Source organism: Panulirus ornatus, chromosome 48, assembly GCF_036320965.1.
Source record: "Panulirus ornatus isolate Po-2019 chromosome 48, ASM3632096v1, whole genome shotgun sequence".
NCBI classification, from domain to species: domain Eukaryota; kingdom Metazoa; phylum Arthropoda; class Malacostraca; order Decapoda; family Palinuridae; genus Panulirus; species Panulirus ornatus.
Window position 1 is genome coordinate 13,759,006 of NC_092271.1, and position 19,713 is coordinate 13,778,718.

The 19,713-nt window shown below is 51.8% G+C and overlaps 1 protein-coding gene across 1 annotated transcript in view; it reads right to left on the reverse strand.

The window, feature by feature from the left end:
• Positions 1 to 19,713, reverse strand: part of LOC139764108 (E3 ubiquitin-protein ligase TRIM37-like) — a 181,033-nt gene that overhangs the window by 82,562 nt on the left and 78,758 nt on the right. The window contains 1 exon segment of the mRNA XM_071690602.1: positions 8,781 to 8,897. Coding sequence (XP_071546703.1) covers positions 8,781 to 8,897 — 117 coding nt within the window.

Sequence of the window (19,713 nt, forward strand, 5' to 3'; positions counted from 1 at the left end):
GTTTGGTACACAGCAAACTTCCATGTGAGAGAGAGAGAGAGAGAGAGAGTCCCAAGGACGAGCCTGGACCGCCAGTCTCAAGGGCCTGAGTGAGTCCAACAACCGCCAATGTTCCAGCCCGCAACATCGACGCACACACCCCTTGTTTACCGCGCCTTCCACGCCAGTAATTATCCACGCTGGCAACACCAACGCTAACGACATCCTCCCGACGTCCTCCCTTACATCAACACCACCAGTACCACCACACTCCCGCCATCCGCCCCCAACGGACGGAGACCACATACTGTTGCCACGGACATTCCTACAACACCTGTGATGAATAAGGAGCAAATTACGACGAATCGGGGAACGTATGCCTTTATCTTAGCCGTACAAACAGACACGTTCATAATCATAACCTGCGTCTAGTCAACACGGGGGGATGATCTACGCCATCACCATCATACAAATACATCCATACACACACGCGTCTTGAACCACGGCTTTCACAGTGCGGCGGCCACCGCCTTGCTCACGGGGAATCCTGAATCCATAGCCGACCGGCAGCAAGGAGGCGTCCTTCAGGCTGGGAATCCCACAGACCTGGAGGCAGGCCCGCGCCTGGACCTCCGGCGGCCTGACTCTCTCCTCATTAATACAAATGGAACCGCCTCCTTTCACCGTGACTGTTCCAACATATCAACCTCCTCACCTCGTCGTCTACTTAGCCATTTATATCGAGGTCTTCGTGTACATCACGTCCATGAAACACTGAGAATATCATGGAGAAAATATGAGAAGAAATGATGAATTAACTCTTGCCTGAAACGAATATACGTAAAACTATTATCTGAAGGATGAAGGAATTTCAAGACGGGTATGAAGTCGGTCCAGCGGTTGATACCGACGCGCTCTACTGAGCCCGATGGTTAAGACCCTACAAGGATGATGACCTAGACGCTGACCTGACCTGACCTTTGGAGAGTCCAGACCATCACACCTATGGGTCGTAAGGTCCAGCCTTGGCACGTGAGGCGTCCCGCCATACTCGAGGTGTTGTTACCATGAAGAATGAAATACCTGTACTGAAGTACTAAAGAAAACGCCATCTTTTATTTTTTTTTCGCTTCATTCGCTGCCTAAAACACACTCTTTCCCCGCCGCTGGCTCACACAGCGGTCACACCCTACCAATATATCACGTAGGAAATATGTCGGTGCTTCAGACACCTCACCATGGGACCTCAGCGTGCAAACCACGACCAAAATCGTCCAGACGGAGTCATAAAGCCGTCCTGGACCCCAGCAGAAAAGCGGGAATGAAAGCCACACACGGTGACCTTTTATACAGGAGGGTCAGGTGAGGCGAGGTATGACAGGTGTCTCGTAATGACCTGGGATGGCGGGGCGGTGGGTGAAGAGGTCAAGGATGACAGACATACAGACCGCGGCGGAGGGGAAGGAGAGGTTAGGAAGGGCGATAACATTCACCGGGCGGCACCGTAACGTTTGAGCGGTGATGATAACACTGTGGCCCTGGGACCATCACAGCCCACCTCCACACAACCCTCCCTCAGTGGCTCCACCTCCGGCATCATGTTAATCATTCTAGTGAGCGAGTCCACCACATTCACCCACTCGTCCTCCGACGGGAAGTACAAGATCGCTCGTTACGTTAAGAGCGAAAAGTCCAACTCGAAGCATTACCTAAGGATGAGCGCTGTACAAGTCTTCGCCCACACTGAGGAGGGAGCGACAGGGATAAACTTACAGTGTCTACTCCCGAGGTTGTGACGGGAGCTAAGACGAGTGGAGAGTGGAGACTTGTCTCCCTTCACCAAGCAGCACAGTATTACACGAGACACTTGGCGTGCCTGCCCTCTGCCAGCCGGAGTGGTCGGGGCTGGCGACCCCCACCGCTGCAACACGAATTCTCACCAGAGTCCTGCACTTCCTGTAGAAGGACTTGGTGCACATCAGAGGATGTGTATCCACTTGGATCTTATTGTGATGGCTGACATGATTGGCAGGCAGGAAGGCACCACAATAACACTGACGAGAAGGTATGCCGGGCCACGAGAGAGTGAAAAATAACACTGGTGAAAGTATACGTGGAATGTGTGTGTGGATGATAACCGGTTGTATCGCGAAAATGTACCACAATACCTACTAGACGTTACCTTCTACACATAACCCGGGAACACGAGTGTGTGACATCCACTACTTAGCCTTCGTAGATGAGGATGATCAATGATAAAGACGAAACGTTCAGTAAATGAGAGCCAGAATGTCCCAGGAAACAGAACTGGTACAAGTGAGGTGCAGCAGGAGGCAATCCTAACCTAACATCATGGAAATCAACAATACCACCACCTGTGGAATGGAACGAGATGGGAGAAAATGTGTGGCAGACACACACACAGACACAGAGACAGAGGTGAGGGAGCAAGGAGACAGCTGATGGGAAGGAGGGAACCTATCAGCCCACACAGTACATAAGTATTAGACACTGGCAATAATAATACAGGCGCGGCAGAGAGTATGGCGTACAGCGAAGGGTTCAGCTCGCCCAACCCACCCTTTTCCCACAAAGCAATAACTTAATTTGCCTGACGATTGTAATGCCGCTTCTGGAGTGTAGATTCCAACACTCGTGAATAATGTCCAGACCACTGCCGGCGACGCTGATGTGTTGGGGATATATTGGAGGGCGACGAGTATGACTGCTGATCGTATACAGTGGTCGTTGTGGATGTGTGAGTCGAGGTGCGAACGACTGGAGGCGATCCGTCTCGGATCAACCAATCAAGTCTGTGAGTACAGCGGACAGTTACAAACTCCTACAGTAACGTGGAAAACCTTCGTACGCTCCAGCACACTGACATAAGATGAGGGCGTGGGAGCCACGAGGACGATGTACTTGATCCACCAGCGGTCATGGGAAAGGAGTTTACACAGATGGTTTTGTCTACCATGCCTAAACCTCACCAGCAGGTCCAATGCTGATTGAACTAGATAATACACTGGGAGAAATGTAGGAATGAGGAATACTGGTGGAGTGCAGTCATAATCGCCCGTGTGCTGTGGCTGGCACTCTCTCCGTGCACAGGGCGGTGGGAGCCGAGGCAGAGCGGACCAGGAAGGAGCGGTAAGGAACCCCCGTCACACCACGCTGATGGCGCCACCAGCTTTGGTTTGACATGGACAAATAGCGCGGGGCAAGAGCACGCTCCCTCCGGCCGCCCGCCGACTCTGCCACCTTTGTGGCTGCACTTGTACCCCCACAGCTGCACACACCACACACTACAGCTGCACACACCATATACGACCTACAGCTGCACACATCATATACTACCTACAGCTGCACACACCATATACTACCTACAGCTGCACACACCACACACTACCTACAGCTGCACACACCATATCCTACCTACAGCTGCACACACCATATACTACCTACAGCTGCACACACCATATACTACCTACAGCTGCACACACCACACACTACAGCTGCACACACCATATACTACCTACAACTGCACACACAATATACTACCTACAGCTGCACACACCATATACTACCTACAGCTGCACACACCATATACTACCTACAGCTGCACACACCATATACTACCTACAGCTGCACACACCATATACTACCTACAGCTGCACACATCATATACTACCTACAGCTACACACACCACACTACCTACAGCTGCACACACCATACAATACCTACAGCGACACACACCACACACTACCTACAGCTGCACACACCATATACTACCTACAGCTGCACACACCATATACTACCTACAGCTGCACACACCACACACTACCTACAGTTGCACACACCACACACACTACCTACACCTACACACACCACACTAACTACAGCTGCACTACCATACAATACCTACAGCTACACACACCACACACTACCTACAGCTGCACACACCACACACACTACCTACAGCTACACACACCACACTACCTACAGCTGCACACACCACACACACTACCTACAGCTACACACACCACACTACCTACAGCTGCACACACCATACAATACCTACAGCTACACACACCACACACTACCTACAGCTGCACACACCACACACACTACCCACAGCTGCACACACCACACACACTACCTACAGCTGCACGCACCATATACTACCTACAGCTGCACACACAATATACTACCTACAGCTGAACACACCACACACACTACCTACAGCTGCACACACCATATACTACCTACAGCTGCACACACCATATACTACCTACAGCTGCACATGCCATATACTACCTACAGCTGCACACATCATATACTACCTACAGCTACACACACCACACTACCTACAGCTGCACACACCATACAATACCTACAGCGACACACACCACACACTACCTACAGCTAAACGCACCACACACTACCTACAGCTGCACACACCACACACTACCTACAACTGCATACACCACACACTACCTACAGCTGCACACACCACACACTACCTACAGCTGCACACACCACACTACCTACAACTGCATACACCACACACCATCTACAGCTGCACTCACCACACACTACCTACAGCTGCACACATCAAACTACCTACAGCTGCACACACCATACAATACCTACAGCTACACACACCACACACTACCTACAGCTGCATACACCACACACTACCTACAGCTGCATACACCACACACTACCTACAGCTGCACACACACACACACACACACACACACACACACACACTACCTACAACTGCATACACCACACACTACCTAAAGCTTCACACACACACACACACACACACACACACGCACGTAACATACGGGGATTAGCTTTCCTTTAGATGACGGTCATCACGTGCGTTATGCCCTCCATAAAACGTGGTGGCCTTCACACTATTCAGGGACATATATGGCAGTGGTGGAGGGAGGGGGGCGCTACCACCTGCTGCACAGCTGCAGGATCTGCGCATGTGTGTCCACTGAGCTGGCTTGTCGCGCTATTAACACGGGCAAATATCTACGTGTATCAATGGCGGGGTAATTCTTTGCCTCATTAAAATCAAAACTACTACACTCATTTACCTTGGTCTAAGTATTTACCTAAATCAAACTCAGAAAGTCTAATTCCTCCCGCCTTTGGAAAAACGAGGGGTGGGAGGGGAGGTTCAGATCAATTCTTGATGATATAGAGCAAGACATGTTTGGCTGAGGGGAAACTCTTATGTCTGCGTTTTACGTTCATTTAAGAAAGTATGGTGAGCACGTCCTTCTGTGAACTGGTGAAGCATGTCCTTCTGTGTACTGGTGAAGCATGTCCTTCTGTGTACTGGTGAAGCATGTCCTTCAGTGTACTGGTGTGAGCACGTCCTTCTGTGCACTGATGTGAGCACGTCTTTCTATGTCCTGGTGTCAGCACGTCCTCGTGTACTGGTGTCAGCACGTTCTTCTGTGTACTGGTGAGAACATCCCTCTGTATACTAGTGTGAGCACGTCCGTTTGTGTACCGGTGTGAACACGTCCTTTTGTGTACTGGTGTGAGAACGTCCTTCTGTATACCGGTGTGAACACATACTTCTGTGTACTGGTGCCAGCACGTCCTTCCGTGTACTGGTATGAGCACGTCCTTCTCAGTACTGGTGTAAGCACGTCCTTATGTACTGGTGTGAGCACGTCCTTCTGTGTACTGGTGTGAGCACGTCCTTCTGTGTACGGGTGTGAGCACGTCCTTCTGTGTACTGGTGTGACCAAGTCCTTCTGTGTACTAGTGAGCACGTCCTTCTGTGTACTGGTGTGAGCACGTTCTTCTGTGCACTGGTGTGAGCATGTCCTTCTATGTACTGGTGAGCACGTCCTTTTGTAAACTGATGTGAGCACGTCCTTCTGTGTAATGGTGTAAGCACGTCCTTCTGTATACTGATGTGAGCCCGTCCTTCTGTGTACTGGTGTGAGCAAGTCCTTCTGTGTACTGGTGTGAGCACATCCTTCTGTATACTGATGAGAGCCCGTCCTTCTGTGTACTGGTGTGAGCAAGTCCTTCTGTGTACTGGTGTAAGCACGTCCTTCTGTGTACTGGTGCGAGCACGTCCTTCTGTGTACTGGTGTGAGCATGTCCTTCTGTGTACTGATGTGAGCATGTCCGTGTACTGATGTGAGCATGTCCTTCTGTGTACTGGTGTGAGCACGCCCTTCTGTGTACTGGTGTGAGTACGTCCTTCTATGTACTGGTGTGAGCACGTCCTTCTGTGTACTGGTGTGAGCACGTCTTCCTGTGTACTGATGTGAGCACGTCCTCCTGTGTACTGGTGTGAGCACGTCCTCCTGTGTACCGGTGTGAGCACGTTCTCCTGTGTACCGGTGCGAGTACGTCCTTCTGTGTACTGGTGTGAGCACGTCATTCTGTGTACTGGTGTGAGCACGTCATTCTGTGTACTGGTGAGAGTACGTCCTTCTATGTACTGGGGTGAGCACATCCATCTATGTACTGGTGTGAGCATGTCCTTCTATGTACTGGTGTGAGCACGTCCTCCTGTGTACTGGTGTGAGCACGTCCTCCTGTGTACTGGCGTAAGCACGTCCTCCTGTGTACCGGTGTGAGCACGTCCTCCTGTGTACTGGTGTGAGCACGTCCTTCTATGTACTGGTGTGAGCACGTCCTCCTGTGTACTGGTGTGAGCACGTCCTCCTGTGTACTGGTGTGAGCACGTCCTCCTGTGTACCGGTGTGAGCACGTCCTCCTGTGTACCGGTGTGAGCACGTTCTCCTGTGTACCGGTGCGAGTACGTCCTTCTGTGTACTGGTGTGAGCACGTCCTTCTGTGTACTGTGTGAGCACGTCCTCCTGTGTACCGGTGTGAGCACGTCCTCCTGTGTACCGGTGTGAGCACGTCCTCCTGTGTACCGGTGTGAGCACGTCCTCCTGTGTACTGGTGTGAGCACGTCCTCCTGTGTACCGGTGTGAGCACGTCCTCCTGTGTACCGGTGTGAGCACGTCCTCCTGTGTACCGGTGTGAGCACGTCCTCCTGTGTACTGGTGTGAGCACGTCCTCCTGTGTACTGGTGTGAGCACGTCCTCCTGTGTACTGGTGTGAGCACGTCCTTCTATGTACTGGTGTGAGCACGTCCTCCCGTGTACTGGTGTGAGCACGTCCTCCTGTGTACTGGTGTGAGCACGTCCTCCGGTGTACTGGTGTGAGCACGTCCTCCTGTGTACCGGTGTGAGCACGTCCTCCTGTGTACAGGTGAGCACGTCCTCCTGTGTACTGGTGAGTGCGTCCTCATGTGTACATTAGTACAACTGTAAACAGTAAGTTTGTTGTGACTCAGGTCCCCAGCAGCTCCCCTGCCTGTGAGGCCTCCCTGCCTCAGCTCCTCCATCCCACCTGTTCTCCCCGACGTTATCAAGGGCACCTGATCAACCAGCGGTACGGCACGTGGCCAGCACCCACCCCAATGTGGTACGGCACGTGGCCAGCACCCACCTCAATGTGGTACGGCACGTGGCCAGCACCCACCTCAATGTGGTATGGCACGTGGCCAGCACCCACCTCAATCTCTGGTACGGCACGTGGCCAGCACCCACCCCAATGTGGTACGGCACGTGGCCAGCACCCACCTCAATCTGTGGTAGGCACGTGGCCAGCACCCACCTCAATGTGGTACGGCACGTGGGCAGCACCCACCTCAATCTCTGGTACGGCACGTGGCCAGCACCCACCCCAATGTGGTACGGCACGTGGGCAGCACCCACCTCAATCTGTGGTACGGCACGTGGCCAGCACCCACCCCAATGTGGTACGGCACGTGGGCAGCACCCACCCCAATGTGGTACGGCACGTGGCCAGCACCCACCCCAATGTGGTACGGCACGTGGCCAGCACCCACCCCAATGTGGTACGGCACGTGGCCAGCACCCACCCCAATGTGGTACGGCACGTGGCCAGCACCCACCTCAATGTGGTACGGCACGTGGCCAGCACCCACCTCAATCTGTGGTACGGCACGTGGCCAGCACCCACCTCAATGTGGTACGGCACGTGGGCAGCACCCACCTCAATCTGTGGTACGGCACGTGGGCAGCACCCACCTCAATGTGGTACGGCACGTGGCCAGCACCCACCTCAATGTGGTACGGCACGTGGGCAGCACTCACCTCAATCTGTGGTACGGCACGTGGGCAGCACCCACCTCAATGTGGTACGGCACGTGGCCAGCACCCACCTCAATGTGGTACGGCACGTGGCCAGCACCCACCTCAATCTGTGGTAGGCACGTGGCCAGCACCCACCTCAATGTGGTACGGCACGTGGGCAGCACCCACCTCAATGTGGTACGGCACGTGGGCAGCACCCACCTCAATCTGTGGTACGGCACGTGGCCAGCACCCACCTCAATGTGGTACGGCACGTGGGCAGCACCCACCTCAATCTGTGGTACGGCACGTGGCCAGCACCCACCTCAATGTGGTACGGCACGTGGGCAGCACCCACCTCAATCTGTGGTACGGCACGTGGCCAGCAGCTACCTCAACCAGCGGTACGGCACGTGGCCAACACCCTCCTTAACCAGCGGTGCGGCACGTGGCCAGCGCCCATCTCAAATCATTGGTACGGCACGTGGCCAGCAGCTACCTTAATCAGTGGTGCGGCACGTGGCCAGCGCCCATCTCAAATCATTGGTACGGCACGTGGCCAGCAGCCACGTCAAATCATTGGTAAGGCACGTGGCCAGCAGCCACGTCAATCTGTGGTACGGCACGTGGCCAGCACCCACCTTAACCAGCGACACGTGGCCACATTCCATCAGCTGCACCAGCAGCAGCACGTGCCTGTCCCGCCTGCTGAGCAGCCTCCTCGGCACTAGAGGGTACCACCATTTCATGTCACTCACCTGAAAAAGAGACAAAACGAGAGACATCAAACCCCGAGTTCCTTCCCTTTGACACAACATGCACACAACCACACCCCCGATGGTGGCCTCCCCAGCCAACGTAGTATCTCCAGTGCTAATGACTCACTCCCTAACATGCATACCAAACAGGACTTACTGAGTGGACTCGCAGACATGCGTAACAAAACTATAATTCCAAACAAAACGTAGCAACAGAGCCTCCTAGATGGGGGAGGGGGAAAAAAAATAATACAATGTGATTAACATAGTTGCCAAGCCTGGTGAGTTAAAAAGCTGGCTGGCTGGCTTGCTGGGTACAGTGAGTACAGAGGGGGATGACTGATGGAGTCGTCGTGTTGAGATACGTCAGCAACTTACCACACCGCACACGTGGGCAGGAGACACGACAGGCACCCGACAGTATACCCAGCTCTGCGTGAGGTGAGTGTGAGGCCACACCCCGCTGTGTCTGTGTGAGGAGGAGAGCTGCCAGACGAGGACGACCCCAGCACCTTACACGCAGGTCAACACAGGGGGTACGACCCTCGCCAGCCAAGGACCTTGCTGCGCCAGACGACTTTTTTTTTTTTGAAAAGGGCGACTTCGAGGCAGTGTGAAGTGAACCTGGCCCCTAGCCACACTCATGTGTAGCCAGGAGTACACTACACCGTCTTCAGGTCATGCACGGGTAGGAACGCCTATGTAAGCAACAGTCAGGTGAGGAACAGCTGAGTGAACAGCAGCTAAGTGAGGAAATCTGTAAGAGCAGCAGCCAGGTGAGGAACAGCTGAGTGAGCAGCAGCCAGGTGTGGAACATGCGAGTGAGCAGCAGCCAGGTGCAGAACATCTGAGAAAGCAGCAGCCAGGTGCGGAACATCTGAGCGAGTAGCAGCAAGTTGAAAAATAGCTGAATGAGCAGCAGCCACGTGAGGAACAGTTAAGTGAACAGCTACCACGTAAGGAACAGTTAACGATCAATTAGAACGGAATTCATTCAATGACACTCTACCTACTGATGTTCTTAATTGTCTAACACCAAGACTCCTTTCACGGAGCTTGGCTCCAGCAGCTTTAAGAGAATGGATGGACTCTTTCAGTTAGAAGTTCCCTGATATAACAACATGGGGGCTTTTCACTCGCGGCGGAACTGTATGTAGGTGGAACACAATTAAAGCCCCTCATATATATATATATATATATATATATATATATATATATATATATATATATATATATATATATATATATATATATATATTCCTATGAGTCCACGGAGAAAATGAAACACGATAAGTTCCCAGGTGTACTTTCGTGTAATAATCACATCATCAGGGTAGAGACAAGAGAGAAATATAAGTCAGTTGATATACAACGAAGAGACGTAGCTAGGACGCCATTTGGTAAACACGTGATTACCAAATGGCATCCTAACTACGCCTCTTCGGTGTATATCAGCTGACTTATATTTCTTTCTAGTATCTCCCCAGATGATGTGATTATTACACGAAAGTGCACTTGGGAACTTATCGTGTTTCATTTTCTCCGTGGACTCATAGAGATATACTTGATCACGCGCAAAATTGTGATCCTTACCAATATATATATATATATATATATATATATATATATATATATATATATATATATATATATATATATATATATATATATATATATATATATGTGTGTGTGTGTGTGTGTATGTATGTGTGTGTGTGTGTGTGTGTGTCTGTGTCTGTGTGTGTGTGTGTGTGTGTGTGTGTGTGTGTGTGTTAGAGAGAGAGAGAGAGAGAGAGAGAGAGAGAGAGAGAATTACCCAAAACTAGAAAAAAAAAAATAATAATAATGATAAAAGCCTGCCGGGCGGCGGTACTACTTATGAAGACTTTCCCTGTGTGTCGCCCATCCACAACCCATAATGGCTTGGCTCATGAAACACTAATCAAACATCTTCCCCAAAACCTTTCCTACACGTAGGCTGTGTTCCCTGGTGTACACATCTTCAGTAACACACGTCGTGTTCAGGTGAGCCTGTATCGCCCGCCCACCCGGCTGGCAGGCATAACACGACCAGATGGGCGAGATATATGACGGCCCATGACAAGAAGACCATCCACCTCCGTACAGTTCTGGTCCAGGTCTTCTCGAGCGCTTGCTTCCCCCACACAGGAGTCTGAAATTTCAGCCAGGGAAGAGGCCATTCCGCCCTAAAGGCGCTAGATGAATCGTCATGATATGAGGAAACCTGATGATGGAGTGTTGAGGGATTTATCACGACCATCAATTATCATCATCTGCGTCTCAAGGAGTGTCTTGAAGCCTTTGGGCGCAGGAGTACTTCCCTCGTCGTGTAAGAAGATGACAGTGTTCACAGCGACACACCGCAACACATACAAACCTCTAGACGTCCCCCCACAAAGCCACGAGTATCACCACCCTGATCTGTGCAGCCAGCCTTCCGCCTCTCTGCATGCCGTCACGTCCTTAGAGGGGGGTGAGAGAGCCGACGTGTCTAAGGTTCAGCGAACGTGTATTTGAGTACAAATATTTGGCTGTACGGTCAGAGGCGTGCGCCAGGTGCGCGGAGCATCCTGCGCGTGCTGGGAACAAGAAGACACATACACAGACACACCGCTGCTTACAATGGCTTGTTACAAGCGTGTGCCAAAAGCTTCATGACGTCATTGGTAATAGGCCCACAAAGGGTAAGGCGATGGGGAAGATAAAGTGGGAGGGCCGCGTCCCCTACCAGGGGCCAGCAGGAGCCGTCGGGCGGACCCGGCAGCAGCAGCAGCAGCAGCAGGATTGAGCAGCTGGGCGAGTCACACTTACCGCTTGAATGCCAACACCCAAACACCAGCTGCACTTCAGTCTGTTTACCGCTGTGCTTACCACCGATCCTAAAACACACACACACACACACACACACACACACACACACACACGCACATTGCACCTGCACGTTCTTCTGGTACAGCAGAGTACAGCAGAACCGGCTTAATCCCCTGATACGATACTTTACTACCATGACAGTCCGACCCTTGACCAAGACGATGCGACCCCTTAGCAACAAGGTGCGACCCCTGAGCAAGACGGTCGGTCCAAAGGACAATGGTACATCCCCTGAGCATGACGGTACGATCCGTAGATACGATGGCCTGACCTCTGACCCTCAAGGGTCTGTACAGCCAGCAGGCTAGCCATGTTAGAAGCGCCAGCCACCAAACCTCACATCACTAAGCAAGCCAAGCCCTTCGTCGACACCCTTACGTCAGCAGAGAAACCAGGCAAGGGAGCATGGACGGCATCCATTAGTTTAAAACGTTGTCTAATAGTAATGTTCAAGAGATGGGGCCCCCACGAGTGTAGAAATCACCTCCCCACAAGGGCAAACAGGTGAGTACACAGCAACGAACGTTAACCACAAGTCCTGCCTCCTTCATGGACTACAAGATAGATGCACAAGAGTAACAGCAGTAATATACACAGTTCTGTTCGCCTTACCAACGTGAGCTACACAAGAATTGCCTTTCGTGTGAGCCTCACCAGTTGTCACAATGAGGGCAGGGGTTGAACCAGAGGTCGTGGACTATGTTCCTTGATCATTTCTAGCAGCGTACCCAAGATGACCTCCTCATAAAACCTCCTATCCAACCACCACCACCACGAGACCTCTTAAACATACCAACTATGATAACTTGAAGTCTTCCAGCCTGTACAATGACCTGCCTATACATAAAAGCCTGGTGACCCCTCCTGAGGTCTACCAAGTACGATGAACCCTGAATATCTTACTCATCATGGCTTCCTTGAGTCTTCCAGCCACGATGACCTCACACACACACACACACACACACACACACATACACACACATACACACACACACACACACACACACACACACACACCGCACCTACAGAGCACAAAGAGCTCGTATAAAAGGTACAGAGAAGGGCAACAAAGATACCACCAGAATAAAAAGAGCTGAGCTACACAGAGAAAGGCTCTAGGACTTCAATCAGCTAAACCATGAAAAAAGGAAGAGTGAGTCGTGACCTGATCACAACTTTTAACCTTCTAAACCATACCGATGAGGCAGACTGTGAAGAATTCTTCGAAATATGTAGGGATAGAACAACCAGAGGACATACCGTAAAATATGCGAGAAGCTTATAAAAAAAAGAAAAGTAATTCACAGTTTAAGAGTGGTGGATGAATGGGACAGACTGAATGAGGTCATAACAAATGCGAACAGCGTTATAAAAGCATAACAAGTTATATGGCAGAGAAGGCTCGAGAGATGGGGGCCCTATGAACGTAAAACTCCCTCCCCGGACAGTACAAACAGGTAATCACACACACACACACACACACACACACACACACACACACACACACACACACACACACACATCATGACTGACAAATACAGTCGAACTTGGCGTCAAGAACTGAAACAACGCGCACGGTCATAAACGTTTACAACAAGGTTCATCTACATTATACAGAACCTGTGATGGGAAACGTAAGTTCTGTACATACATATCCATGAGCAGTGACCAGCAGGCGTCCGTCGACAGCCCTCGCGGTATCTGCCGACGTTACACCTGGCCAGCAGGAGGAGGAGGCACTACCGCTGGAGAGAGTACCCGAGGCATCCTAAATCTCAAGCCATTTGCCGGAGCACGCGGAAGTGTGTCTCGTGCGGAGACACGATGGCATACGTAGAAACAAGTATCTATTCTTGAGACTGCAATACACATACTTTTCTTTGCATTCTACGTACAGTAAAGCTTTGCTGCTCACTTCCAGAAACATTTAACATTAAAAGATGCAAGAGGAGAAGGGTGCATAACTTTGGGCGGCCAGATACAGTGGGCCAGGAGGGTGTCGTGTGCGGGAACACTGACGGGGAGCCCCAGGCAGGCTCCTGGTAGGCTGCACCAGGACGCACCTCGCCCCCCTGCTCTATTTACGGCTGGCCGCCACACGGAGAAAGCAGACTGGAGCTCACCAACACCACCAGCTGGAGAGCCCTCCTCCCGCCCCTGCCATCCCACACACCGCTCAACTTTAAACTGCTACATCAACCGCAGTAAACTGCCAACTTCCTTAACTAACAGGACCACCACTGTATCACACCGCTTCTCCTCATGTTACGACAAAGACGAATTTTAGATACGACTTCTCCAGACGGGGAAGACGGAACGGCTTGTCTGCTAAAACAATGTCAGTTTAAAACATGCATGAAAAAATATATATATTTACAGTTTCAGCAATCACAGTGTATGGCTAAGATGGTTGACAAGGTTGGACGAATCACCGATGGCGGTGCCATTCAGCACCTGTTCAAGGAAGACCACTGGAGATGATGCTGCCCTTCCCCACCTCTCTCTTCCCGCCACCGCCGCCCCCACCTGTCTCAAGGAGAAGTGACCCAGGCTGCGGTGGGCGTGGTTCCCCAGCCCCACACACCTGACACACTGCCCCAACCTTCACACCACACAAAGTAATGAGGTGAGGGACTGACTACGCATGTCCCGTATGACAATCTGGACAACCCCGTGTGGTTAGCCTCACCACTATATGGTGTAGCCGAGTGCAGCAGTATCTTCTGCCGTACAGAAACAATTCTTTATATCAAGAAAAAAAATACTACATCCTTACAGCTCAGTAACTTAATAACAAGCAATGAAAACTAATTGACGATGGTACTCTACCACCCTAACACACACCAAGCAGTGCTCACTGTCTCCGGACAAAAAAAAAACTTCAAGTTTTCAGTGAAGGAGAAGCGGTTCTCCCTGAGCGACCTTATACGGGGCATGGTGAAGGGTCAGTGTCTGGTGGGACGACATATGGACATGAAGTGTATTACAACACACGCAGCATCACGCATCATACGCCTCTCAGTTAATGAGAACATGACACCTTCATCATGGATAATATGCGAAAATTGTGAGAGCAAGAGGAGGTTGACAGCCACTAACAGGGGAGATGACGTCCGTGTGGAGGGCAAGACCCGCCGCGCCAGGCCCAACACCGGCCAGGGACTGAGGCCTTCACCAACACGTGCCGCCTTCTGTGCCACCCACCCACCTGCCACAAGAAGAAGTAATTGCTCCCGCTAGGACAACTAGTTGCCACCGCCCGCTCTACAACGATTGCGCAACGACACATGCAACACGAAGCTGCCAGTGGGCGGACATCACAGTGGGAGGACATACCACAGTGCCGACAACGGCAGCTTCCCAAAGTGTGAACACCCGAGCGGACGGGACAATGAGTCATAACACCGCGGGTGTCGAATAAAGGTGAGCACGTAGCGCGCACGGCACACATCAATACCCTCACACCTAAAAGCAACCTTAAAACCAGGGAGGGAGGGGGGTGAAGCACAGCAGTCTGAGCTGCATCAGGTATGGAAGTTTCCCTTAATGAGCAAGCCAGCTGTCCCCGCTACTGGGGGAGTCTGCCCCTCCGCCCACCAGCCCAGAACCGTCGCCCACTAAACCATTCTCTTTAACTTTCTATCTCCTCTCGTAAACACAGAGCTTTAAGGAGAGCCGGCGTGAGCTGCTGAGCCAAACTTGCACCAGGCAAACACATCATCATCATCATAAGAGTCATTCGTCTGCGCTACTTAACGCGTCGTATGAGTCCGGTGTGTGTAAACTGTGTACAGTGGTGTTTAGCAACACGTAGGCCGGCGGGTGAGGGGTATCACAGGTGCTCGTGGTAGGCTGGTGCGCGCCCACCGTACATGCCTACCTCCACCAACACAATAACGCCCACACACGACCGACGGCGCCTAACACCAGCTGCCGACCATCAGCAGACCTACGAGACTGGACACACAGGCAACGACATGAGGGGGAAGAGGAGGAAGAGGAGAGGAGGAGGAGGAGGAGGAACAGATGTAAGACAAAAGCAAGTGATGAAGTAGACATACAAAAGTAAAAAGAAAAGAATGGAAAAGACACAAGGAACGTGAATGAGAGACACTGCGACACACATTGCCATATCATCTTCAATGCCCGGCAAAGCTTGGGTGTATCAGTGACAAGTGTAAGCTAACCCAGCTTTAGCTTACCAATCCCACTAAGCCAGCTAGCAACATCATCCGCCCCGTCATACCAGGCAGCTAACATCCTCCAACCCACAGTAACATTGTTACACCCACAGTAACAGGTATGAGGTAGACCCTGACTGGGCTGTGATGGCCTGGCCTCGTATAACCTGATCGTTAAGGGCCAAGTTAAAAGGCCACAGGCCACCATACCCCCAGAGGATCATACCCTCCTGCCCGAGGCTCGTGTCGTCGAGCTCAAGGGGACCAAGGAAAAAATAGACGACACTAGGCCATGAGAGGGGCAGCCTGGTGGGAGAACCCCGCGCTGCTGCGCGGTCAGTCAAGAGTGACGTCACGAGGCAGCGAGCGGTGACGTCACGTGACGACGGGGTGGTGGTAGTAGCAGGAGGGTCCCCCCCCCCTAAGCCTGACGTAACCCTTCCAACACTTTCCAAGGTCCGAAATGACGCAACAACATACAGCAAACGGGTCACCTATGTCTTTTATTTTAGGGATGAAGAGCTGGTATGCCTGAGTCTTGTACGCGTTGCTCTACTGCTTTCCGTATACCACTTTCTGTTACCTGTACACATACATATGAAGGCATTCTTCCCCCCAGGATGAACACGACGTGCGCACGACTCCGTAATGTCTTTCGTCATACGAGGAAATTTGCCACGCACGCCCCGTGACCCGACCCATCGGTGTCAGAGAGTGGCTCAGGCCGCGCCACACCTCCTGGCAACAATAATATCCACCGGACGCACACCTGAGTAACCGTTCGCCGGTGTGGTAACGCTGTCACGGCACGGGGGGGAGGAGGGAAGGGGGTGCGTTACGAGTGGTAACGCTGTCACGTCCCCCCCCCCCACCTGGGGAGGGGGTGCGTTACGAGACGCTCACTGGAGTGGCGCACGACCTCCCTCCCTCTCTCCCTCAAGGAAGGTGGTACATCACCTTGACTCGAACACCAACCAACACTGTCCTCTACCTGTCCTCAGTACCGTGCACCCTCCCACTACCGTGCACCCTCCCACTACCCAGTACCGTGCACCCTCCCACTACCCAGTACCGTGCACCCTCCCACTACCCAGTACCGTGCACCCTCCCACTACCCAGTACCGTGCACCCTCCCACTACCCAGTACCGTGCACCCTCCCATTACCGTGCACCCTCCCACTACCCAGTACCGTGCACCCTTCCACTACCCAGTACCGTGCACCCTCCCACTACCCAGTACCGTGCACCCTCCCACTACCCAGTACCGTGCACCCTCCCACTACCCAGTACCGTGCACCCTCCCACTACCCAGTACCGTGTGCCCTCCCACTACCCAGTACCGTGCACCCTCCCACTACCCAGTACCGTGCACCCTCCCACTACCGTGCACCCTCCCACTACCCAGTACCGTGTGCCTTCCCACTACCCAGTACCGTGCACCCTCCCACTACCCAGTACCGTGCACCCTCCCACTACCCAGTACCGTGCACCCTCCCACTACCGTGCACCCTCCCACTACCCACTACCGTGCGCCCTCCCACTACCCAGTACCGTGTGCCCATCCAGTACCGTGCGCCCTCCCACTACCCAGTACCGTGCGCCCTCCCACTACTCAGTACCGTGCACCCTCCCACTACCCAGTACCGTGCACCCTCCCACTACCCAGTACCGTGCACCCTCCCACTACCCAGTACCGTGCACCCTCCCACTACCCAGTACCGTGCACCCTCCCACTACCCAGTACCGTGCACCCTCCCACTACCCAGTACCGTGTACCCTCCCACCACCCAGTACCGTGCGCCCTCCCACTACCCAGTACCGTGCACCCTCCAAGCAGAGTGTTCACCGGGGGTGTAATGACACTGTTACCTTCACAGTGAGCTCACCATCAGCCAAGGATGACCCTCCACACCACAATTAACTCACAAAAGTGAAACACACACACACACACACACACACACACACACACACACACACGAGAATGGATGAAGGCAGCAAGTATGAATATGTACTTGTGTATATACGTATATGCCTGTGTATGTACACACTGAAATGTTTAGGTATGTATATGTGCGTGTGTGGGCGTGTATGATCCCAACCAACAAACATACATGTGTATGTTGGTGGGTTGGGCCATTCTTTCGTCTATTTCCTTGCGCTACCTCGCTAACGCGGGAGACAACAAAGCATAATAATAATAAAAAAAAAAAAAAATATATATATATATATATATATATATATATATATATATATATAGAGAGAGAGAGAGAGAGAGAGAGAGAGAGAGAGAGAGAGAGAGAGAGAGAGAGAGAGAGAGGAAAAAATCCCAGTTGAGCACATGATCAAGTAAATTCCTTCTAATCCACGGGGAAATGAAACACCATAAGTTCCCGAGTGCACTTTCGTGCAATAATGTGATCATCATACATAAGTGCATTTGGGAACTTACCTGTGTTTCACTGCCCAGTGGATTAGAAGGAGAGAGAGAGAGAGAGAGAGAGAGAGAGAGAGAGAGAGAGAGAGAGAGAGAGAGAGAGAGAGAGAGAGAGATATGCAAGCATAACTTTGACACCTAAGCAAACAATGGTGGTGAAGCGAAGCCTCGCTGAGACCAGGGTGTAATAATGGTAGGGCAGGAGGGGGGACCCACAGCTGTGGTCAACATGCCATCCTCATCTTTAACGCACCTTTCCTCACCCACCCTCCCCCAGACACATCCCACTGGCACGTTAAAAAACACGTCCCCCTATTGATCACAGACTCCAACACCCGGGCTATCCTCGCTTAACTTTGACTGCTACCATAACCTTTTGTGGTTACACCTACCATACTTCCGTGCATTGCTTCCATACATATATACATACGATAACTCCGGCGCAATACTTCATACGCTACAGGGGACAAGATGCGTATCACTGGGTAACGTAAGGAAATGCGAGTGTGTACCTGCTGGAGTGGGCGAGAGGCAGGTGAGCCTAGTGGTTCCTTCAGCGGAGCCCACCTGCCAAAACGCCACATTGTATATAATGGTGATACTATCGACACGCCCCCTCCAAACCTCCTGTGGCTACCGCTCAAAACATCGTGTGGCACGCGTGTTCAAAACATCGTGTGGCACGTGCGCTCAAAACATCGTGTGGCACGCGTGTTCAAAACATCGTGTGGTACGTGCGCTCAAAACATCGTGTGGCACGCGTGTTCAAAACATCGTGTGGTACGTGCGCTCAAAACATCGTGTGGCATGCGCGCTCAAAACATCGTGTGGCACGTGCGCGAATTTGAGACAAACAATAGTTCCACCAGGACTCCAACAAGATAAAACTAACATGGTATCTGTGTCTACCAGATCACATTCATATAATCAATATGAAATTCAGATCAGTTCGTAGATGCACCCCGTGTCCACCACTCACATCATCCACACCGTGAATATATATTATCCACAAGTCCGTGTTTCTTATTCGGTAAGGTAATGGTGAGTGACGATCCTGACCCCCTCACATATAAAGCCACAGATTGAGATCTCCCGAGCCTGATACAAGAGACTCTGGGTGGAGTTCAGCCACCAAACGTCACCTGTCGTCTTGGGTTACATCTGGCCCCTCCTTAGCATTCTACATCACTAGATGCTTATCAACACGTCCAGGCACAAGTGAAATACAATATCAACCTCTTATTTATCTTTCTTGTGATATACCAGTGTATAGTAACTCCCTGGTCGACCTACCAGTTCTCCACGTCCT